At 54.2% G+C, this 24,584-nt stretch overlaps 1 protein-coding gene across 1 annotated transcript in view; it reads left to right on the forward strand.

Annotated features, from left to right (window-relative positions):
* KIF26B (kinesin family member 26B) overlaps window positions 1–24,584 on the forward strand; it is a 373,684-nt gene that overhangs the window by 297,338 nt on the left and 51,762 nt on the right. Inside the window, exons 6-9 of the mRNA XM_037069373.1 lie at window positions 13,136–13,342; window positions 17,904–17,997; window positions 19,207–19,469; window positions 22,236–22,419. Of these exons, the coding sequence (XP_036925268.1) occupies window positions 13,136–13,342; window positions 17,904–17,997; window positions 19,207–19,469; window positions 22,236–22,419 (748 nt within the window). The remainder of the gene's footprint in view (window positions 1–13,135; window positions 13,343–17,903; window positions 17,998–19,206; window positions 19,470–22,235; window positions 22,420–24,584) is intronic.

Raw genomic sequence — 24,584 nt, forward strand, 5'->3', positions numbered from 1 at the left:
CAGTTTTCACACACCCAACAAAGCACAACCCTCAGCCCCACCCAGCTCGGAAATACTTCCATCAAATTCAGACTGCGTTCTGGATGGCCTGTGTCCTAGAGGCAGGGGGTCAGTCCTTCCCTGGTGATGCGATCCTGAGTCTTCTGCTGAGTTGAATAACTTTTTTCCCCACGCGTAATAAATATTGACCACCCTACCCAACCAGCACATGCTTATCGACCCTAGAAAATGTTAAGTCAAACTGTTAAACACTGTCCTCAAACACACACTCATGCACACAGTGCCGAGCCAGGGTAGTAGTCTCTAGGGGGGACCGTGGTTTTGAAACAATGATTGATTGTTCTCTGATAATTGATTTCCTGATGAGTATGATTTTAATCAGATTCCAAATCAGTGTTTGAGGAGAGAAGAAAAGAGTCCGCCGGGAGGGAGCGTCAGTTTGGCTCTCACGGTAAGGAGTTTATGCTTCCGTGATGGCCATAAAGCAGCCGGAGGCAAAGGCCACGGGCCAGACAAGCGTAGGTGCAGGTTGGGGTTACTTTTAGAAGAAAAGTTGCTTTAACACATCTTATTTCACGTGCGAACTCGAGTTTGCCTCAAGTAGAACTGCTGTGGAATGGAGTCAGAAGCCACTTCTATTTTGACAGCACCAAAAAAATGCTCTTTCTTTAGCTCTCAGAATCTTTAGAATCAATCGGACTGCCGTTTTCCCAGGATAAAGCAGTCACATGGGTTGTGTTTTTGACTCACAGTGGAGTTTGCGGGAAAGACGCCACGAGGAGGAGCCGGCGTGTTTTCCGGGAGCTGTGAGGCCTGGACAGCCAGCGTCAGCTGGAGCTGGAAACTCGGGGCCACCTCAGCCTGCTGACTCAGGATCTCCGGGAGGGGGGCTCCGGCAGTCTGGGGTTCAGCATGTAATTTAAGTTTGAGTAGTTTGCTCCTCTTCAGCGAGAAAGTATGAGCTGCTTTTGTGTGCTTCTGTGAACTCAGTTCCTGGGAACCTGTAGTCACCTAAACACAAATCTGCTTTGGGAGACTGAGTTAGCCGGCCAGCTGTCTGGCCAGAGTTTACTAAGGAAAGAGTCTGTGCCCTTCACCTTGCATGACAGAAACCCACTCGTGCTTGGCCAGTGTACTCAGCTGGAGAGTTGTCCCACGCATCAAAAGACTGAGGGTTCGATCCCCAGTCCGGGCACATCTCTATCTCACATCGATGTCTCTCCCTCGCTCCCTCTTTCTCTCTCATATCAATGAACATATCCTCGGGTGAGGACCTAAATAAAAGAAAGAAGCCCGGTCACTACCTGGGAATATGGATCAGATTCGGGAAAGAGAAATGTCCGGCGGGTGAGCTAACCCACAATTCACCACTCCTGTCTCCTGTCCTCTGGCGAGGAGGGAGGGATGTCTCTACCAGGCAGCTCTGAAGGACTGCTGACACAGCCCATCCCACGCGCAGTGCAGAGCAGCCCACATCCTGTGGATTTATGTGCTCTCCCCACACACGTTTCTTTCTGAGAGGCCGGAAGTGCATCTGTCTTTGGCTCTTGTCTCAAGTGCAAATATTCAGGGGTGCTTGCTCTGCTAGGTAAGGAGAGTGCCTTGCTCGCTGGCATTTTAATATTTATTTGTTCGCTGACTGATTCATTATTCTCCTTGTCAAGTCACAAGGCAGACACTCAACACTGTGCGCACACACACAGCACTCTCCTAACTCTCCATAGTGTGTCATCTACGCAAATCCGACCCACTGAACAAGCGGGCGGCACATTTTAAATGTTGTGCTGCAGAAGCACAGGTTGCATGGGCGTTAAGAGTTTGTAACAGCCCCCTCTGGAAGGGTGGCGGAGGTGGGGTGGGCACCGGTTTACAGATGGGAGAAGTCAGGACCCTGGACCTGCATTCTGGGGCACAGCAACAGGAACCTCCCAGTCACCTGCCCTCTGTGTCCCGCTGTGGCTCCCCACTGTCCCAGTTCAGTACAGACCTTTTAGCTTGGAAAAGAAGGCTCTCTCCAATCCAACATCCACCTGTTTTTCCACCTGAATTGCTTGCCCCTCCTCCACTCTGCCCACTCTAAACCACATCAGAGTGAAATCACAGAACGACACTCGTGTGCCAGGCCCTTTGCCAGGAGCTTCACATGCACCGTCTCATGAAACCCTCGGAACTGCTCCCATGAGGTGCATATACTATTACGGGCTCCAACTTGCAGACGAGGAAGCTGGGGTGTGGAGAAGCTGAGAAATTGGACCCCATGTCTACTTGCCGCTTCCACAACTCTGCCCACATACTCTGCCCGCTGTGCCTGTGCCCCGCCTTGGGTGTCCAGCTGACACTGACTCTTCTTCAAGTCTCATTGGACACCTTCGTGAAACCTTTCCTGGCCCCACTATAAGGGCCCTCGTGGCCCCACACAGAAATGTTTGTGCCACTGTTACACGTTTTTCTTAGCCCATGCACTGTAAGCCCCTCGAACACAAGAGCTTGGTTCTAAGCTCTTTGTAAGCTCAGAGCCTTGCATGGTAGCTGGCCCAGATCGAGAGACACTCAACCGATGCTGAAGGAAGGCAGGAGGGAATGGATGGAGGCTTCCTGAATGGCTGGGGCCTGGGTGTTTATCCACTAGAATAGTTTGGTGGGGGTGGGGGTATCAGCAGCCTGGGAGAGTCCCCGGCGATTGCGCTCTGCGGTCTGTGTCCCTTGGCCAAGTCTCTTCTAGCCTGAGGTTTCCGAGTCCAAACAGGATGGACTGAGCATCGCGCTGTGAAAGGGGACAGAGCTCAGACTCTTTGGAAATGGAAACAGGGCAGATTGTGGTGGGTTTACCTAGAAGGCAAAGTAAAACAGTCCTGGGTAAGCTGGAGCCTAGGAACAAGGCTCCACGTTAAGGACACCACAGCAGTTGAGCCGGGTCCACTCTGCGGAGCCGTGATAAGGGCTCCTGCTGCGTCTGCCCCCCCAGGGAATGCTGATTCCCCCCAATGCAAAAGGGCCCGTGCAGGACACTCGTGGGACCTGAGCCAAGTTCGCTTTCCCAGCTCAGCAAGCCGCAGGTGCGCCCGTCCTTCCCTGCACATGATAAATGCTTCACACACAGCCCCATGGGGGGGCTTTTGGATTCCCAAATGCAGGAGCCCACTGGCTGATTGGGCGCCGTTCAGCAAAGGTTGTGGAAGCCCCTCAGCCTCAGGGAGCTCTCCCCTCCCACACCTCCCCGCAGCTGTCGCCTCCCAGGCCCAGAGGGTTGTCATTGTTGGAATGCAAGCACATGTCTTAATGTGTAGCTTTCCCCCCCATCGTTACCGTATGCACACCGAGGAAGACCGCAGTTAGGAAAATGTGCCATTTATTTGGAACTCCTTTCCCTGACCTCCCTCTGATTCTCCACAAGCCTTCTAAGACGAAGGTAAAGGGAAGGTGCCTCCTCCAAATAATCTTCCACATTAGAATTTTCCTTTCTGCTTTGAACGGGAGTCTTGTTGCCTGCGAGGGCTTCTGGGCCAAGGTAGAGAGGCGGCTACGGAAATCAGAGGTGGCGTGGTTTGCCCCTGGTCTGAGGTGGCACCGGGCACGGTGCATTAGTACTTGCTTCCTTACCCCCAGCTGGTCCTCTCTCACCCCCTCTTCTTACCACGTGTCCTTCACCTCCGACCTGCTCCAGAGTTGCAGGTGTGTCGGGTCCCACCCACTCCCCCAACAGGATGGAGTGGCGAGCTGGGGGCTCGATGGAGCTAAGCCAAGAAATTCACGTAGTTTTGCTTCTAAACCTAAACCTCAACCTTGAAAGTAATGGATCTGAGGTGGAAATGCCACCGGTTCCCTTTGGTTTCATCCGCAGCCCCTCCCCCCTCCCCCCTCCCCCCTGCTTCTGTCTTCCTCATGCCCCGGCCTGGGCTGGGCGCCTGGTGTGGGCTTCCTGGATGGTCAGTGAATGTGGACAGGGTGGCCGGAGGATGCAGGCCTTTTGGAGGGGCTGGCAGAAAGAACTGGGGTGACCTTGGCCAGTGCGGCTGGCACTGAACTTCCTTAATCTTCCCGAAGAACAATGAAAATCTCTGAGACTGACCATGGTCCGGGGGCATGAGGCAAGGCGTTGGCATAAGGTCTTCCTCCTCCCTCCTGTCTTTCCCCCTTTAGTGGGAGGCGGTCATGAGGCTGCGGAGTCCGGCACAGCAGTTGTTGGACACGTGTCAGGCTCCGATGAAAGTTAAATTGTAGCCAAATTCAACTTTAAATTAAACTTTAAATTTTAAAAGACTTTCCATTTTAGCAAAGACTGCTCCAGATTTCAGCCTCTCGGCCCCAGCACCCCCTCAGATGCTTTTTCTCACTGGGAGGGGCCCTTCCTCCTCCTCCTCCTCCTCCTCCTCCTCCTTCTCCTCTTCCCTGGCCTGTGGGCTGCAAAGTGCAAACCAGAGAAGCAGCCCAGCTGGGAGTGGCCACGCCCGTAGCTTCTCTGGGAGGGGACGCCCCACGCCTGCACCCACCCAGCCTCCCCAGTGGGCCCTGGGAAGGGCACCTTCTCTCCCAGCCCTGAGCATGCGGCCCTCTTGGCTGGAAAGGCCTTGGTGCTGAACCGAGGGGTCCTGTGCTAGGTTCCCCGCCACCTGCCCCCAGGAAACCCCGAGAACCCAGGTGAACGAGGGCACCTGCGCAGGCCTCAGCCACACACAGGAGGAACACAGCCATCGCCCCATGGGTGCTGCGTGTGTTTAGTCGGACTTAGGAGACAGCATAGATAGTCTGACACAGAACACGCACTTAAAGTGATGACCGCCCTTTTTGGTTTCGATCTTATTACGGCGCTTTACAAAATCCCATGGTGCATCTGGTAGCTGGCCTTTCTAGACATTGAGCTGACTGGGGCACCCGCCGCACGTTCAGAGTCTGGGTGGTGGTGTTTATGTAGGTCAAAGGCCAGAAGCAGTGGGATATTGAAATTCCCGGGACCGAGGAGAGGCCGGCAGTGAGGCGAGAAGATGCTCAATCAAGTGTCAGGTTATTAGCGAGCTGCGGTTTTCGTGTCGATGATAAAGTAGGCCTCAGAAAAGAAAAACGGCTTCCCTCCTGTCCTGCTGTCCTCCACGCCGACAGCACCTCTGTGGGGACAGACACGTCGGCAGAGGCAGCATTTCCCGCGTGTTTGCTGTTTAATGACGGATCTGTTAGCGCTTTCATCACAACTCACGCGTGGGCATCTGTGCCAAGTGGGCCCTTTATTAACAGGAAGCACCAAAACCCAGGCCGGGGACTTCTGGGAGAGGTCCCGTTGAGGGGGTGCCCGCTGCTTGTGCCGCCTCCGCAGTTGCTTCCACGCCGTTTCACCTTTTCAGTGGGGAGTTCAAAAGAGAAAATAACCACAGTAACCCCAGGGTAACCATGCTCATTTTTCTGTCAGTGTTCAGAAAAATCTCCAATTGTCACTTACCCAAGATTTACCAAAAATGCAGGAAAAAGCAAGTGTGGGTGGAGGTTGGAAGACCTAAGCTTTACTTGGGGTTGATACAACCTGGGCGGCCTTGGGCAGGTGTGGAACCTGCTGGAACTCTGTGCAGTGTGGGGAAATGGGGTTTGCCCTCTCGGGTCTCTTGTGTGGGCATAAAGGATTGAGAACCTGGCGACTCAAGTCCCCTGACCCCCTAGGTCGAGGGTGGGTACAGGGAGAGCAGGGGTCATCTGTACGGTTCTTGAGGACAAGGGTATGGGGGCAACTATTATTTACCAAGGGCCTACTGTGTGTCAGGCACTTAGATTACTTGCTTAATAATCATATAAATCCTTCCAGATTGTGATTATTATTCTCATTTTAATGATGAAGAAACCACGTTAAAATAATACATTCAGCTCTGGCTGGGTGGCTCCTCAGGTCAGAGCATCATCCCAGACACCAGAAGCTTGCGGGTTCGATTCCCAGTCAGGGCACATACCTGGGTTTGGGGTTTATTCCCCCGTTACGGCACATTTGAGAGGCAACTGACCAATCTACCCTCTCTCGCACGTGCGCGCTCTTTCCTTTCTCTTCTAACATCAATAAATATATTCTTGGGTGAGGACTAAAAACTTTTCTTTTAAATAATACATTTATAGTCACAGCACTATTATTATAAAGTGGTAATAGACAATAGTCACTGAGTGCTCTCCACGTACCAACACTGTCACTGGGGGTCTCACAGACGCGGCTCTACTAGGCAGCGCTGTCACTATAACTAGGCTGTAGGCGCAGCACACGTGACATCACTGTCCCCAGACACACATTGGCCAAGGCACGGCCAGAACCCCAACCCGGGCCGCCCGTCCCGGGGTGTGTGCTCCCCAGCTCCCGGCCATACTCCCCGTGCTCACAGGGAGGACACGCTGGTTGCTAGGGTCCTTAATACCGAAGGGGTTCACCCCAGGGATGCCTTGGGGTCCCAGGTCGGGCTTCCCTTCTGACCGGAGCATGCCCAAGCCTCGGCATGCCTGTGTAACTCGGCTCATCCATGTAAAATAAGTTCCCTCGCACAATGAGCGGTGACAGGAGACCTTTTCTAATGGGCTGCCATCAGAGCTCCCATCTTTGCTGACAGCCCAGGCCCTGCAACGTACCTCCGTCCTCGCAGCCTGGCTGCTCTCCCCAGCCTGCTAATTGGTGGTGGTGGTGGGGGGACCTGCTCCCAGAGGCTGCCCACCAGGGGCAGCGCCCCTCCAGGGGGACTTTTCTGCTGGCTTTATGCTCCCTGCCGAGCCGAGTCCCGTGCTGGGCTTGCCTGGTGACAGATGCCCAGTGGTGGCGTGCTTCAGGGAATTTCCCCTCCCCTCCGCCCCCTGGAGCTCTTCTCGACTGAGTGCCTCTCATCACTGGGCTCCACTCACTGGTCTTGCACATGTCCTCTCGCCCTTCGCTTCATCGTGCCACCGCTTGTCGCCTTCCCCAGCCTGGCGTTCGGTGATGGACGCCTTCCCTCTCTGATGGCCTCGCTGCTCATCGCCCGCTGTGTGGCACCACATGCGCTCCCCCACTGGCACCGCCGAGAGGCTGGCTTCCCCCAGTGCCGGGGCAGCCCCCGCCTGCTCTGCAGAGGTGGCTCTGCCGAGGCCCAGGCAGAGACGTTCTGGCCCTGCTGGTTTGGGCGGGGAAGAGCGTACCCCTGGCTCTGACCCAGGCCACTCACTGTAGAGAGAGCAGGGGACAGGCCACCTTCCCTTCGCCTTTGCAAGGCTTCGGACAAGTCACCGAAGGACTCAAGCCTCAGTCTCCGAGCCCTCACGTTAGGGGCAGGGTGATAGTCATCATAGGGGTAGTTCCCTGGCAAGGCTTCTGGGGGCCAGCTGGGAAGAAGGTAGTCAGTCCTTAGTAAACGCAGACTCTGCGGAGTGTGTGAAGACGGGTGGCAGGGGTGTGGGGGGCCGATTGAGTGACCGAGTCATTGGTTTCCTCCAGAGCAGACACCCTGCCCCGGCAGAATAGGCCCGCGGTGCTCTCTCCGCCCCCACCCGAGACCTGCACGGATGCTACACTGGACGTCCTCCAGGTGGACCCGACCCTGGGATCTTTGAGTGGGTCGTGTAGGGTTGTTACTGCGTTTTATGCAAAGACACTCACTCCGATTTTGTTTTGTTCTGTGACTAACCACTGAACTGTGCCTAGAATCTCAGGCCTCCCTTCAGATGTGGACCTGTGACTCTTAATAGTTAACTGTGTTTTCACGGAACGCGAACCTCGCAAGACAGGTTAAAAGCTCCCTCTGTGATTTGGGAGCACGGCCTGCTTGGCCCCCCCTCCCCATACTCCCTGGCGCTGCAGTTGTTTGGGACCACCAAGGTTATTACTATCTGGCAGATAATTCTTGTGGTCTCCTAAAAAAACCTTCTGGAACCCTTTTGCCCCGTGAAACCAACAAGATCGTCCTCCAGGAGAAGTAATTTCAGATCATTTCTAGAAACTGTATTAGAAAGGTGTTTAAACCTTCTCTTTTTATAAAACCCAGTTTTGGTTCATCACGGAACATCTTTGTCACTCGCCCGTCATGTTAAGTGGACACACTGGGTAAATTAAAGGGGAAGGGAAAGTGTTGTTTATGGGGCTCAGTGGGCCTGTGGCGGGTCTGCCGCGGAATCTCCCATTGTACCGTAAAGACCAAAGCACTATTTAAATAATGGCTGGAAAATTGCACCCTGCATCCCGTCCCTTGCAGGGTGTTTTAGAGATTGGCACCTCATCAGAATCTTTTTCAACGTCTGTCAGAGCGCCCCACGCCCAGAAAGATGTGGAGGGCCGCTAATTTCTTGGGAGGCCAGGAAAGCGAGTGTGTGGGAAGTGCAGATTGAACGGTGTGCGCTGTTTCGGGCTCCCGTCTCCCCACTCATCTTGTTTTGAGCGGCTGGAGAATTTCCCCGAAGGGGCTAATGGACCGTAAGTAGACAGTGCGAGCCCACTCATCACACCGATGCGACGGAGAAGAGAGGAATAGAGTAAGGGAAATTCCACACTTAGCTTTTAGATGCTCCGACCAAATTTTACATGGATTACTCACCTTGACAAGTGTGTCAGCAAACCATATGGTCTCCTTTCATTTGGGAGGGGAGGGGAGAGGGGACTGATTTGTTCTCTGTCTTTCTGGTTGCTGTGGATGTGTATGGTTATTAAAGAATTGTTTGCTTTAATTTTTAGAGTTAAGCTTAGGAGAAAGGCTTCCGACGCCATTCATTTGCTGTAGAAAGAGGTGTGAGCCCCTCCCTCCTTCTCCAGAGCAGTATTTTACATTTGCATATGTCCCTTTGTACCTGCTTGTTTCTTCACCACTGTCCTTCAAGGGAGGTGGCACAACTATCCCATTTCAGGGACAGGAGGCCAAGGCCCGGGCCTCAGGCCGCACAGCCACTCAGTGGTGGTGACGTTTGGATTAGAACCCAGTCTCCGGCTCCTCGCCCGCTGCAAGGCCCCCTGCACCCAGAACCTGTAAGAAAGGAGATCGATTCATCAGAAACAGTGAACCCAGTTTTTACCCCTCCGCCAGGAAGGCTTCCTGGTGTGCACCGAGGACAGCAGGGTGCCCCTCTACATTCACCCTCGCTGTCACCGCACAGAGCCTGGGCTGTACACTCGGTCTTTTGTCCACACCTTGCCTCTCCCATCTAAGGCAGAGAGGGTCTCCTGGGAGTGACAGGGTGGTCCGGATTCCCATGGCTCCCACTTCGCCAGGAGGACCCCCAGCATCCCCACCGATGCACCTGGCCTCACTGCAAGGGAACCGAGGCCGTGGAGAGCAGTGTCCGCTGCCATCGGGGTCTGCATTCCGCTGCTTGGTCTCCACAGGTGACTTTTTGGTTTTGGATGCCCTTTGACAGTCTTGCTTTTTCTCCTTTTCCCTCCCTGCTTCCCGCTGGTGGGATTGGATGAACCTTCTGATTAGCCCCTGACTTGCTTTGGAGAGCAATTTCCAGCCACATTTCTGAAACTTAAGAACAGATGTGAGTGTTTAAAGACAATTCTGGTACTGCCAGGATTGAGGCAAAAAGGATGCCAAATGGTCTTTCTGGTCAGGTGATCTGAGGCCACCTGGACCAGTTTCTACTAAGCTTATTAAAAATATCTGTGAACTTAAGCATCGGTGTAAAGAGAATCAAAACGTGGATATGCATAGGAATCAAAAGATGTTAGAGATTCGTTTACTTGGCAGCCTTCGCCGTAGACACGCGGTCCCTGAGCGTGTACTGTGGTTGTGGCTCCGGCCAGGGACCAGTCACTGTTTCACATGCGCCTGGGAGGCCCTTCACTGTGGGACCCACAAAGGACTTTAAACAAACTCATACACAACAAGGATGGCGAGGCGCCCTCCTTCTCCCACCACTGCACTGTTATCTGTCGTCTGTCTCCCACTGGCGAGGGATCTTTTGAATGGTCCAGTTTACCCCGAGGGCTCCTGAGCGCCATAGTCTGCCTCCTGGCCACAGGCCTGGGGGGAGAGACCAGCAGCAGAGAGCTGCCCTCAGTCTGCACCGTGCGCTGCCTCTCAGCGAATATCTCACTGATCCTTCCCCTCAGTCCCACCGTGCCCCCCAGGAGGACATGTCCAGGTGATGAGTGAGCAGGATGTGGTAGGGACAGCTGCTGCCCAGAGCAATGGCTGTCTCTCACCATCCACTGACCAATTAGGTAAGTGAGGCAATGTGAAGCCTCGTCCAGTGAGATCTTTGCTGGAGGCAGTGAATCCAGGTGTCAGCGCCCACCCCCCCCCCCAACACTGTGCCTTTAACTGTCAAGGTCCCATTCCCCCAGTTCTGCCGTGGGCAGTGACTGCTGACTGCCTCCTCTACCCCGGGGGCTGGGGAGAGGCTGTGCCTGTTAAGACTGCTGGACAGTCACCCCCGAGCTGCAGGGACAGGAGGGGGTAGAAGTAGGTGTCTCTGAGAACCTGCCAGAGTTTGCAACAAAAGCAAGAACTTCTGGTAAGGAGTCCTGGGGCTTTGCTTGACCCCACTGGTACCTCCTGAGCACTCCAGTTACCGAGGATTAGACAGGGAGGGGAGGGCTAGACTGAAAAAGGGCATGAAAGAGGGGAAGCAGAAAAACCCAGCTTCCTTCCTTTTAGGGGGACAAAAATATCCATTTATTTAAATGAATTGCAAGGAAAGTAACGGCGTGCAGCATTTTCCCCCAGCCCAGAGTTCAGTGGGCTTTTAAAGAAGCGTGGATGTCCTTGGCCAACCAGCCGCTGGAACCCTCAGTCTGTCTGCAGAAATTGAAGTGCACGCTTGGAACTTCATTAAGATGCAGGAGAATTCCTCTCTGACAAATGATTCACTAATTCAGCCCCTTCTCTCCTGCTTTTCCTCATAGACCCATGCGTGGCTTAGCTCATATTTTACATTCAGCACCTCTAGTTACCCAGAAATTGCATGTGAAATTGCGAAATGGAAAAGCGGTGGGCCATGTGACTCCATCAGTTCTGCCTGGCATGGCATCAGCCTTGACTTGTGCCGTTCAGAGGCTGGGCTGGGGCGGGAGGACTTGCTTACCGAAGGCCCGGCGCCCCCAGACACCTCCCAAAAGTTGCAATTTGAGGACGAGCTCTTAGCACGCCTGCTGTGTAAATGGGACCAATTGATAGAAACGAAGGGAACTGAAATAAGATTGGGGACACTCACAGTGAACAAGAAAATTGCCAGAATGGATGTAGACAGACGGGGTGGGGGTAGCTGTCACGTGCAGGCTGACTGTGGGACGTGACGACGCTGCACTAGTAGGAGCCTTGTAAGGCCCAGTGCTCGGGCCCAGCTCGGCCTGCAGTGAGCCCACCCTGCTGTGAGCCCACCCTGCTGTGATCCATGGCACCCCGAGTCCAAGACAAGGAGTTGCAAAACCTCACTGGTAACACTGTGGTTGGGAGGGGCCAGGACATTGTGATTGGAGGGAACAAGTATAAGGAGGAAGAGGAAGAGGAGGCAGGGAAAGACCTACCCTGGGGTGGAGCACCCGCCTGTGCTCAGTACTTCACACGCCAACTCCTTTCATCCTGCAGCAGGCCCACCAGATGGGCATTGTCATCCTATGGCGCAGGTGAGAAACCAGCCTCTGCCAAGTCCGCCCGTGTGTGGCAGGGGCAGTGGCCACACGGGGAAGAGTGGGCTTTGGAGTCATCCAGCGGGAGGGGACAAGCCCAGCCTTGGCCTCCGCAGGTTCAGTGATTTGGGACAAGCTCTGTGACGTGTGTTTTCTCGTCTATAAAGTCTGGGCAAGTGCGCCCGTGCCCTGGCTTGGGGAAGGGTAAATGCGACGTTTTGGGCAACCGCACAGCCCTAGCTCACAACCGACCTTCAGGGAACGGCGGGGATTGTCTTGTGACTTCACGGTGGGAGAACCAAGACTTGCCCCCTGGGAGGTGGGCCTCATCCCAGCATTGTGCCCCGTCCACAGTGACCCTGGTCTCTGGACCTGCACACGCATCCTGTTCTTCAGTGATGAGAACAGCTGGGCCCAACACCCTACAAATTCTGTACGTTTCAGCTTTATCTACCTCATACCAGTTCCCATGCCTTGGTAGGCAGGGCTGGGTGGGCGGGAGGATGCCCTCACCCTGTGATGCGCAGCGCAGTATAGTCCATAGGTTCTTCTCTGAGCGCGTCTGTGTCTGAAATATTTGATTCAAAGACGTACAGCCACCTCCCCACACTTGCATCACTGAGACTGTATCAGACCTGGCCACTGGTTGGATGAAGAGAGCAAGACACAGGGATTTAAAAATAACCCTGTACAGAGCTTCAGAATTTGCTTCATTGCATTACAGACATGACCTGTGTCCATCCGGCTGCCCTGCTAGTTTACAAGTCACAGGTCTTTGCATCCCCAGTGCCCAGCCCGGTGCCTGGGACAGAGAAGGCACTCGGCACAGTTGGGCTGCACCAGCAGTGCAGTGACGAAGGGCTGGCAGTGCCGGAACCCCTCCCCCTTTCCCTAGGACCTGAGGCTCCGGGGCTGAGTGGGTCAAGGGCACCTGAAATGTCCACGTTCAACTACTCAGGGGGTGGGCCTGAGATGTGCTTTCATCCCCTGAAAAGTCAACTCCCAGGCACTCACTTAAGGGGGTCCCCAGTAACACGGTTCAAATGAATCTTTGATCACTGTTGCCCCTTGGAACACATTTCAAATGCTGGCCATTAAAAACAGGCCACCGCACGGGTCTTTATTGATGACACTAAAAAACGTGGATTTTTTTCCTTCAAGAGTCCTGATGAGCAGAGGCAAGAATTATGGAAGCGAACTTTTATGTCCCTGGTTTATTGATCTGTGAACTTCCAGGGCACTACACCCGCCCTGAATGCCTGGCAGCCCAGGTTACTTTTCATCTGTGTGATTGGCCCACCAGGGGACAGTTGATTTCCCATTTATATTAACAGGAAGACAAGGACGTGCGATTTCAATAATAAAGTAACGGACACGTGGAAATATCCTACCTGGTAATTATAAATAAATCAGTTTTCCCACAATCAGCCAAGGCTCACTTTGCTAATTCATTGGGCACGTCACCATAATTTATCTTGGGAAGGTTCCGTGTTGTGCCGTGAATACTTATGTGTCCAGAGTATACGAGGGTGTCCCGCCATTCGGCGTCCAACTTACTCCGCATCTGTCTTGGTTCCTGTTTCTTAAAAGGTGAAAGTCATGCTTCGCATTTGTTCCACGTTGGCCCGTGACACCTCGGAGTCCAGCTCTTTCTTAAAGGTGGACCCGCGGAAGAAGCAGATCACCCTGTATGACCCCCTGGCATGTGGCGGTCAGAATGCCTTCCAGAAGAGAGGCAACCAGGTTCCTCCTAAGATGTTTGCCTTCGACGCAGTTTTCCCACAGGATGCTTCGCAGGTGGGTGTGCTCCCCACCCCCGGGGTCAGGCAGTGTTAGCTCGTTTCACGGAGCTTGCACTCATTCACCGGGACCTGTGGGCTGTCTGAGGGGCCAGCTACCCCCCACCGCCCGCCACACACACAACAGCGTGTAGCGGCCACCGAGAGCTCCATTGAACAGCCTCGTTCTTTGGGATAACTGGTGTCATACCCTGGGCAGGACCATCGTGCCAGGGTATCCACCAACTCTGCCTCTGGGGAGCAGGAAGTACGAGCCAGTCAGTGTGGGGCATCCAGAAGCGAGGAGACAGCAGGAAGTCTCAGGGGCCACTGTGCTGAGGTGCATGGTCCTGAGGACCCCGCCCCTGCCCCCACTTCTGGGTGTGGGTGTGTAAGGGGACAGGCGTTTCTGGGAGCTGGATTAGAATTAGTCGGAACCCTAGAGAGGCCAAGTCTAGAGTTCCAGTGAGGAGTTGGCGCACCAGGCAGGGAGACGGAGGCTAACAGGCAGGCTTGTGGCCCGGAACGGCGGAGGGTGGGGCAGGGAGAGGCGTCTGCTGCATTACACACCGCCCCAAAGTTCAGTGGCTGAGACCAACGAGAGTTTCTTACTGCACGTGAGCCCGTGGGTCAGCTGACCTTCCTCTGCCCCCAACGCGCTCATTTCCATGTCTGTGGTCAGCTCTGTGGATCTTGGCTGGCTGGCCTTAGGGTGCTCTAGAATGGCCTTGGCCAGGCCGCCTGCTCTCTCTTCACATTGTCTCTCATCGACCAGGAGGCTGTCTTGGACTTACATTCGTGACAGTGGCATGATCCAAGCATGTAGGCCTCTGGAGGCTGAGGTTCAGACTCGAAACACCATGTCTTCTGCTGTGTTCTGTTGACTCCAGTTGGAGGGCGGGGAGAGACTCCCCCTCTTGCTTCAGGTGCTGCGAAGTGACACCGCAAGGGGCGCGCACCCAGAGAAGGGCGGGTGACTGTGGCCATTTTTGTTCATCTGCTGTGAGTATGACCTCAGCAGCTCACAGTGCCGAGATTCCTAGACCAAAGTCCCCAGAGCCAGTCCCAGCAGGAACAGATGTCTGGTGGAAGACTCATCTGCACCATCTGGGGAAGTTCATGCGCAATGAATTGGTGCAAGCGGGTTTCCTAGTAGACATCTATAACTTAGGCTGGAGGTAGACAGTAGCCTACTTTGCCCACATTTTGGCATCAGACACTTGCACCTCCCCTATACATTTCCAGTACTTTCCAAGATTTATGCAAAACAGCGTGCAGCAGGGTGACTCATAGCCGCTAGCAGAACCTGGAGCGTAACAACGACCATTGGCAGCTCCTGTTAGTTTTTTCCGCGTTGCGCCTCAGTGTAGAAAGACATGGTGTTCACGCAGACACCGGATCGCACCGTCGGCAGAGAGCGCGTGTGGTGGGCCGCATTCATTAACCAGCCGAGCACGGGGTTTCCCCCACGAGCTCACCGTGAAAAGACAAAGCGCTTTATGAATAAGTTCAGTGGTTTCCCTCTTCATTTCATTTTCCGTGTTTGGTACCATCCACGGGCTCACTAAGCTCAGCCTGACTTTGGGCCTAATGAACGGCCTACGAATAATTCAAATAACGCAGTTAAAACTTCTCCAAGGCCGATCTCCCTCAGTTGTCAGCATTCCAAGGCAAACCCTAAATTCACCGTGGACGATTAATGCCTTTCAAGTTCATTCCAGAAAGAGGAGCCGCTTGTATTGCGAGTCTCTATTTACGTTTCAGACCTGGTGGCAGGACTCATCTGCTCCTCGAGATAGACACACTCACTTTAGAATGCTTTATGTTTGCTGAAATTTCCAACACCACACATAATAAACTGCACTTCAAGAACATCTACCATTTTTAAGAAGTTGCCTATGGGTCAACCCGTTTGTTCTTCCTGGAATTCTATGGCTTGGGGACAGGGAGGCGTGGCTCCTTTCCCCCGACAGACAAGGACACAGTCTCACAGATGAAGTCTCTCGTTTACAGTCCCTTCCCTGACAGACATCTTTTCTAGATTCTTCTCTGTGTTCTGCTCTGTATGGTGTGGTATCTTTGGCCACCTGTCATTTTACCCACTGTTTCTGAGCAGTGTGTCCTTGGAGTGTGTCCTTGGATAAGTCACACTTGTCTCTGGATGTCTCTGGTCCTCAGTGTCATCTGTAGAATGAAGACGGGACCCAAATGTACCTCCTTAAGGCTATAGCGAGTCCCTGAATTGATACCCATGAGGTACTGAGAACATAGTGCTCAATAAATGTGAGCTATTTTTACTACTAAATCATCGTTCTTAATGCTGATATTACGCTGCGGCTGTGGCCAGCCTCGGTCCTCTCAGGGCGAGCTCCTTCCAGCCTCCAAAGCAGAGGGGCCAGACAGTGCACAGGGCAGCCCGTGCTCCAAGGCCCTCCAAGGCCCTCCAAGGCCGGCCGCCTCGTGGGCCCCGAGTTTTGCTTTCTCTGCCCTCAGGAGCCATCTTTAGTGTCCTTGAGTGGCCTTGGCCGTCCTCTTCTGCCCACTGCTGGGGCAGACTGCTGCTGGGTCGCGCTTTGGAGAGGGGATGTAGTCTGTTCGAGCTGCCACAATGAAATAGCACAGACTGGATGGCTTATAAGAACAGAAATTCCTTTCTTGTGGTTCTGGAGGCCGGAAGGCCAAGATCAAGGTGCTGGTAAATCTGGTGTCTGGGAAGAGCCCCTAAACAGTGCCTTCTCGCTGTCCCCTCACGTGGTGGAAGGGACCAGAGAGCTCTTGGGGCTTCTTTTATAATCCCACTCCCGAGGGCTCCACCGTCATGACCTCATCGCGGCCCTCAGCGCCCACCCCTGCTACCACCACACTAGGCTTCAGTCAGAATGTGGGAGGGCACAGACTCGGTTATTAGCAGGAGGAATGGGGCAGGATTCAGACCTATGAGGCAGCAGAGGCTTCTTTTGCGGACTTGGCCTTGGCCCCCGGGTCTGCACTAAGGAAGGCTGCCTGCTTCTCTTGGCCCCGGAAAAGCAGCACCCAGCCTCCAGAGACTGTTGTCACCTCCTATCACACACCAGAGGCACAGCTCACTCCCCACACTCCTCAGTGGATGCTGGGCAGGGACTCAGCCAGGGAAGTCCGCCAGCCCTGTGCAGTGTACGCCTCTCTGGTCTCCTCTGCCAGACCTTGGCACCGGTGACGTGGTGAAGGCACTTCAGTCCATGCACAACTGACACTCTCCCTACTGACCTTGAATCTAAGGCAGTTTATGGATACATTAGGGTGGGCTCTTAGCCTTCTCACCCCCATCTCCCTTTATGTCTAATAAAGGCCGAGTTCATTCAGCCTCTGGCAAATTCCTCTAAGATTCTACAGCCTCTGTTTCAGGGGTTTTGAGCCAGGCGCTCGTGGCCTGGGTCCTGTATATATGACAGATCCTGTGGTCCCCACCCCACGGCAGCCCTGTCCTGCTGTCCCCTTCGCCTAGGAGGCACCCCCACCAGAGTTGCTGAGGTGACCACCACCAAAACAACTCACAGCGGTGAGGAGTGTGGTTTTTCCATGCCGGCCGCGGAGAGACCACTGGTTTCTGAGCACTTAGGTTCATTGTGCTGCCGCAGCCTGGCGCTGAATAACTGCATTCACGGCCAGGCCCGCAGAGCTCAGGTTCCCGCCAGGGGGTGGGGGGTCCTCACTCAGACCACTTTGGAGCCTGTTCACACGGTCTCTGAATGTTTCCAAGAGATCTGACTCCGGCTCCGAGACAGAATCCAAGGCAGGAGCACACAGTGAATAATTCTGTGCCCCCGCTGCTGCGGAAGCCCCCGGGGGCTAACCAGAGAGAGTTCCCAGAGCTCCACGTTGGTCCACAAAATTGACTGAGTCCTCATTATTGACAGAGGGCTCTGCGGCTGGCTGTTCATGGGGAAACTCAGAAAATCCGCAGGAGCCGGGTCTGAGTTCTGTCTGTCGAGGATCTGTGCATGTTGAATGTAATATCTGTGGAGAAGGAAAGCAAAGTCTGCTTTTGGGAAGGGGAGGATGCAGATCGAGAAAGGAAGGAGGCTGGCAGAGAAAGCAGACAGACACCAGGAGTCTCCTGTCCAGATTAGAACTGCAGTGTTTCACCAGGCCACCCTGCTGAAACGGCGGGTCACCGTGCTCCCTGTGCTAAGGCTGGCCCATTTTATGGGGGCGGGGTGTGTGGGGGGGGGGAGGAAGGATCTAGCTAGCAGAGGGCACACGGAAAGTTTAAATGCCTCGTCCAGAGGCCGAACAGCCGCAGGGGAGGGGACGGGGTCCTTGGAAGCGCCCTGTGTTCCCATCCTGTGTTCGCAGGCCCTGCCTGGTGTGCAGACAGCGGCTGAAAGGTCCCAGCAGTGAGCAGAAGGGAGGTGTGCAGCTACCGTGTGAAACGCTCAGGCTGGCACAGGGCGGGCGGTGCTGGAGGGGACGGAGTGTCAGAGGACTGAGTTAGAAGCCGGCGCGTCTGGGAATGCCATGGCTCCACACCCCAGGGAAGCAGGCTCGCTGCTCCACTACTGACGGCCCACTCACCGCGTGTCTCCCCTTGTGTCTGCCAGGCGGAGGTGTGCGCCGGGACCGTGGCGGAGGTGATCCAGTCCGTGGTCAACGGGGCGGACGGCTGCGTGTTCTGTTTCGGCCACGCCAAGCTGGGTCAGTGAGAGTCATGCGTCTTCGTCCTTGCGTGCTGGGTTCCCGGTCCCCCTCCATTCTTCTGTGTGGTCCCAGGGTCCTCAGGGGAAGGGAGGGCCGTCCCCCTTAGGTGCTGAACCAGATAACCACGAAGGGTCATTTCTGCTTTCGAACTGTAGATTCCCATTTGCAGTGGGTGCCCGGTCATCTGGGAAGGCCTTCAAGTTCAAAAGATGAACAGAGGCATTCAGCCCGGTTGTTCCCATCTGATCCCGGTCAGGGTCACGCCCAGAAAGGCAGCAGGAACATGTACATTTTCTGTACAGGGGCTGTTGGGAAGCAGAGAGCCCCCCCATGCCCACCTCCCCAAATACAGGAGGATTTAGGTTGGTGATGCAGCCAAACTAAAGGTCGGAGGAGAGGCTCCATACAGAGCCCAGACGGTGAGTGGGCCCGTCCAGGGAGGGTCTGCCCGCTGTCCTTGCTTCCCAACACCCAGCCGTCCAGATGTCCCCGTGCTGGGTGCTAGGTGTCGGGTCAGGGGCAGGCAGCTCACCACCCCCTCGCCCCCCACAGCGCCTTCCTCCTGCCCTGTGGCCATCTGCTCACCGGGTCTTCCCTTACATGCTGGACAGGTTAGCAACTTGGGGGAGCTCCAGACACTGTCCCTTGGCTGAGCCACCAACAGAGACAATGGGGACCAGGGCCAGGCCAGGACACAAAGCCCTTTGTACCCCACGGCCGCTCGGCCTTCCCGCCCCTTCCTTCCCTCCTTCATCTCTGACCAAAGCAGTGACCCAGATTTCGGTGCACTTGGCTCATGCTGTAAAAATATACACAGCATTTACCTTGAGAAAGGATATAAAGTGGTTGTAATCCGTCGGGTGATGACAGTGACAAGCGGTCCCCGCCTTCCCACTCTGTGTAAAACTGGGCAGAAACGGGTAGCTTCTGGTATTTGGGGTCCTCCTGGAGGTTCATGGCGATTTGATCCTGTCGCTTGCCAGGGCCGTGGTGGTCTTTGTTGTAGGCATTTAATGAGAAGCACTAGGAAAGGTCTTTTCATTATCGCCACAGGCCATTTCGCCCGCCTTTTCATTGCCTCTCTCCCCTCCCCCACACCTGCCTGCCTCTCCCCTGCATCATCCTTGGCATCTATTGCTGAGACTGCGGAATGACCCGCGGACGCTCAGACCGCCGCTCTCTCTGCCCTTGTTCCCGGCCCCCCAGGAAAGTCCTACACCATGATCGGGAAGGACGACTCCATGCAGAACCTGGGCATCATCCCCTGCGCCATCTCCTGGCTCTTCAAGCTGATCAACGAGCGGAAGGAAAAGACCGGAGCCCGGTTCTCGGTCCGGATCTCGGCCGTGGAGGTGTGGGGCAAAGAAGAGAACCTGCGGGACCTGCTCTCCGAGGTGGCCACGGGCAGCCTGCAGGACGGCCAGTCCCCCGGCGTGTTCCTGTGCGAGGACCCCATCTGTGGCACGCAGGTGACTGCTCCGGCCGGGGGCTTGGGCGGCGCCGAGGTGGCTCCCCCCGGCCTCTGAGGCTGGGGCGCTCAGCCAGCGACGGACTGACATGTCCCCCGGGAGGCCCACGGGTGTTTACGTTAAAGTGGACTGGAACTTCACGGCCGCCAGCTGCGGGGCCATCTGCTCGCCCAACCTAAATATTTGTACCTTGAACCTAACTGACAATGAGCAGGAATCACAATTGTTGCAGCAGTTGGAGGAAATTGAATTTACTATCTTTACGCCCCTTTCAGGGGGGAGGGGGGAGTACACTCTTTCTTTTGTTTAACAGCAAACCGAAATATTTACTGCTCTGCACGAATAGCCATGGCCGTTACCGGGGCTGTTTATGGCTCTATAAACTGTATTCCTGGCACCGGTTTGCAGCCGGATTAGGAGTGCTGCAGAAAAAACTAATAACCACTTTCTAATTAGTGCCATGATATAATTGCTAGAGCTGTGGAAGCCAAGAGAGGCTCCAATGCCCCTTTTCAGGGCGTCACGCCTGCTTCCACCATCTCTCTCTCGCTGTTTGCCCCTCCAGGTTGGCATGGCCTGGAGCAGGTGCTTCACGTCCAAAATAACCGATTCTTCCCATCTCTAGCAGCAGGCGTTCTTTCCCAGTTTCATCCAGTGCCTCCTTTCTTAGATGGAAGGTTCGGTCTGTACCTGCCTCACTCCCAGGTGGGATTGTTTGCACTGGTGACGCTCCCCCATCTTCTCACACCTGACCGCGTGCCCCCCCCACCCCCGCTCAGCCCCTTCCATGGCCATTTTGAACCCTCCAGACCATGGCTTCCACGGCCCTGTGTGTACTTGACTGTCTTTCCAGCATCATCTCTGGCCACTCCCCTCCTTACCACACTCCTGTTAAATTACACATAAGTCCCCTAAGATAGCAGTGCCCTCAGACTTCAGTGTGCCTGTGAATCACTGGGGAACTTGTCAAAATGAAGATTCTAGCTCTGCAGGTCTGGGCTTGTGCCCTTGATCTCGCATTTATTTCTAGCAAACTCTCAGTAGCAAAGCTCTAAGGCCCCAGCCACGCTCCTTACCTCTGGGCCTTTGCACATTCTGTTCCTTGTGCATGGAATACTCCTCCGTTCTGGTTCTTCATCTGGCTAACTCCTTATCCTTCAGGTCACAGCGAGATGTCTCTTCTTCCCAGAAGCCCTCTTAGATGTCTCTCCTGAGTTGACTAGACCACTCACAGCAGTTACCTTGTGATTGCCCGGTTAGCTCTTGGTAACTCCCGAAGGATGGGTACCACGTCTGACTGAAATTGGCTGCTTGGTTTTAATGGCTGCACCAGATTCCATTTGGATGGGGAACCTAGGTAATCCGCTGGTTCTCACACTTCAGTCGTGGTCAGAGTCACTGGGAGGACTTGTTAAAGCACTGATCGCCGGGCTTCCCTGTAGAAGTTCTCGCTCAGTGGCCCTCGGACAGAGCTGCAAAACGGGCTTCTGTAGCACGTTCCCACCTGGTGACGCTGCTGGTGGCCCAGGGACCACCCTCTGGGAACCACTGCTCTGAAGCATGGGACGTGCTCAGAGGTGTCTTCGTGGCACCTGTGATGGAAAGCAGCATCCCCTACCCACGGCTCCTGCCCCAAGAATACCCAGACCCTCAGATGTGTGGTAGCGTCCATCCACTTCTCCATTAATGAAGTTCCATGTAGGTGAAAGTTCAGCTTAACTGAAGGCAAAAAAAGGGGAAGAGACCAACATGCTAACCAACTTTAACTCTTCTTATTGGAAAATCGTGGAAATTCTCTGCTCGACTTTTCGGCCGTTCTGAGTACAAAACCAGGAACACGACAGCATCTCCCTTCGAAATTCGAGGGTTTTCATGGTCTCAGATCCCAGATGCCGTCTCTCACAGTTCAGAATCGTAGGCCCAGGTAACGTCAGAGTAGAGAACGTTCGGGACCGGTACGGACCCTGAAACCTACGCTGCAGACCACTTCTCCGGATGCGTCAGACAGAATGAGCTTCCTTTCTGCCCCCAGGGAGGGGGAGCTGGCGGGATGCATTCTGATTGGGGCTCATGGTGATGGCCAGGGGGTCTCCAGGGTTTCGGTACCTTGCCCACAATGCTCTCTTCAGTCATTAATGAGTGTGCCGCACACGTGGATTTAGTCATGAAGGTAGAACTAGGTCTCTGCTAAATGACACAGAGGAGGCGTCCAAGTATCTGGGTGTTTTCCTATGTCTTTGACACTTCTCATCACTGCGCCCGTCACTGTGGCCTAGAATTGGCTTTAATTAAGTAGCTGGGGAACAAAATGAGAGTTGCGCTATAGCTGACCAAGCTCTCACTTCTCTGGGACACCCATGCTGTCGATGAAAATCACACTGTGTGGCCTGTGTCCAGCCCTCTAATCTCTGAAATGTAGGAGCAGTCCTGTCCCCAACGTTCTCTTAGACTGCCCGCACTTCGGTGAGCTGTCCTCTGTTCCCGTTCACATATGTCCACTTGCTTTTTCATACCTGCTATTTAGAGACTCTACCTAAATCACAAATGAGTAAAAATGTGTGTCCTCCAATCATGGGCTCCACATGAATCTTCAGACAGGAATGAATTCGGCTGAGCATTGCGCGTGAGTATAGGACCGCGTTCTAGAGGGACTTCCTGCCTTGGCGAGGCGGGGAGCTGCGCCACGCGGAACAGACAGTCAGGTGCGGGGCGCGGACAGGTGACCCTCCTCCAGCTGCAGCTTCAGCTCGGGCTTGTGTCTTCCAGCTGCAGAACCAGAGCGAGCTGCGGGCGCCCACCGCGGAGAAGGCCGCCTTCTTCCTGGACGCCGCCATCGCCTCGCGCCGGGGCGGCCAGCAGGACTGCGACGAGGACGACCACCGCAACTCTCACATGCTCTTCACGCTGCACATCTACCAGTACCGGATGGAGAAGAGCGGGAAGGGGGGAAGTAAGTCGCCGGCCCTCCTCCCCAGCCTCGAGTCCCGCTGACTTGTGACTCCAGAGCGCTGTGGAGTCTGGGCTGGAGTTTACTCTGGAATTGTCTGAGGGCAGAGGGTTTGCTTTGGGAAAGATCATTTCTGAATGTCATTGCCGTGAGGATGTGAGAGAACAGAGTTTAAAAAGAGCAAAAGAGTCCCAGCCAGTGTGGCTCAACGAGGTGAAGCATCGTCTTACAAAACTGAAAAGTTGTGGGTTCGGTTCCCGGTCAGGGCATATACCTAGGTTGCAGGTTCAGTGTTTCTCCCTCACACTGATATTTCTCTCCCTCTCTTCCTTCTCCCTTCCCTTCTCTAAAAAATCGATAAGCATGTCCTCGAGTGAGGATTTAAAAAAAAAAAGCAAACAGCTGTTTAATGGTATCTTTTGGTTCACAAACCTTAAAGTCTCATATTATCAGATACCAGCCTTTTCCCACCAAAGCAAGCTGCAGGAATAATTGTTAATAATAATTATTAATATAACAATAATAACATTGCCCTGGCAGTGTTGTTATTCATCATTAGCTTGATTGAGTCTACGGTATGGACCCGAAAGAAACCAACTCGTGCTTTTTAAGTTGTCTGTAGATCAGACATTTGAGTAACTAGCCAGACTCTGGCTCCCTCCCCCACTCAGGAAGTGGCTGTTAGTGACATCTCTCTATAATCAGCCAGCCCCAGGCCTCGTGATGGCCACACTGCCGGAGCCTGGCTCTGGGTCACACAGGCCCCTCGTGGCTGTGTTGGACCTCACTGACCCGGATCTGAGCTCCAGGCTTTGACTGGCAAGCAGTGTCTGTCCATGCTGAGCACTTGAGTGCCAGCCCTCAGCCTAGTGTCTCAGCTGGGGTCTTGGACTGTGGGCAGAGTGGTCCGTTGACTTCACTGGGCTTTCTCCAACCTCACAGACTGGGCTGGCCTGGTGGCAGCTTCCACCATTGCTCAGTGTCCATCTCTGTAAGGGCTTTTAAAACACAGGCAGCTGGACCCCAGTGCTTTCTGAACAGTTGTCTCAAGAAAGCCCATACAAAAAAAACAAAAAAACAAAAACAACAAAATCAAACACAAAAAAAACCCTGAGTGAGGAGACTAACTTTGGTGGCTGGAAATCACAAAGCTGCCTAACACAGAGGCAGTCTCCTGACCTGATTGGAGGTGGAGCCTGGAATTAAGACATCTCTCTGGAACCTGGGGGTGGGCTCCCCAGCTTCTTCCAAGTCATGAAAGTGTCCTGGAGATAGCTCTTGGGGGTGTCTGTTGCCACCACGTGGAAGTTCTTCTTCTCCCCCACCTCAGCGCCTCTGTTGACCCAGGCTTCTGCCACGGTTGCTGCTCTGTGGTTGTTGCTTTAATTCAGATTTAATGAGGCATAATTTACATGCAGTGAAACGTACCCTTTTTATATGCTATTGGATAAGTTTTGTGGAATCTACACAGTTGTGTATCCACCACTATCAGGACAGAGAACAAAGCCACGGCGTGGAAAGTTCCCTCTGGTCCCCTGTAGTCAGTCCCCTTCCCCACCCCTGACAACCATTGGTCTGATTTTTGTCCTGGTAGTTTTGCCTTAATCCAGAATGTCATATGAACAGACTCATGTGGTCTGTACGGGGCCTTGTATGCCTGGATCTTTCATTCAGCATGACACATCTGAGAGTCATGCGTGTGGTCGTGTGTACTCGCTGTTCACTTATTTTGTGTGCTCCTCCTCATTTGGTTTTGCCTGGGCCCAAGGGTGGCTCCGCACCCCCATCTTCAGGACTGAAATCTCACCTGGGCTGGAGTCCCACTCCCTGGAGCGAGCCTTCGTGGCTCTGACCGGGACAGCCGGGCCACCCGCGCTGGCCCTCACTTACGTGCCCTGGGCACTCGGGGACATGGACCAGCAGGTCAGTCTCCGTGCAACCTGCAATGGTGGGAAGGGGCTGACAGGCTGAGGGAAGTATTTTGAATGGGGATCTTTTGGGGAAGATTGATTCTCCAGGAAGGGCTCACAATGTGGATGGGGTGACTTAGAAAGTCACTTAGAATGACTTTCATGAAGGAGGCAGTGAGGGATTAGGGTGGGGTGAGAGGGTCCGGGCCTTTGAGATGAGGGACAGAGTTTCATCCGCATTTCTCCTGGCAGGCTAAG

This window comes from Sturnira hondurensis, unplaced genomic scaffold (assembly GCF_014824575.4).
Source record: "Sturnira hondurensis isolate 20B ecotype Veracruz unplaced genomic scaffold, ASM1482457v3 Scaffold0018525, whole genome shotgun sequence".
Classification (NCBI taxonomy): Eukaryota; Metazoa; Chordata; class Mammalia; order Chiroptera; family Phyllostomidae; genus Sturnira; species Sturnira hondurensis.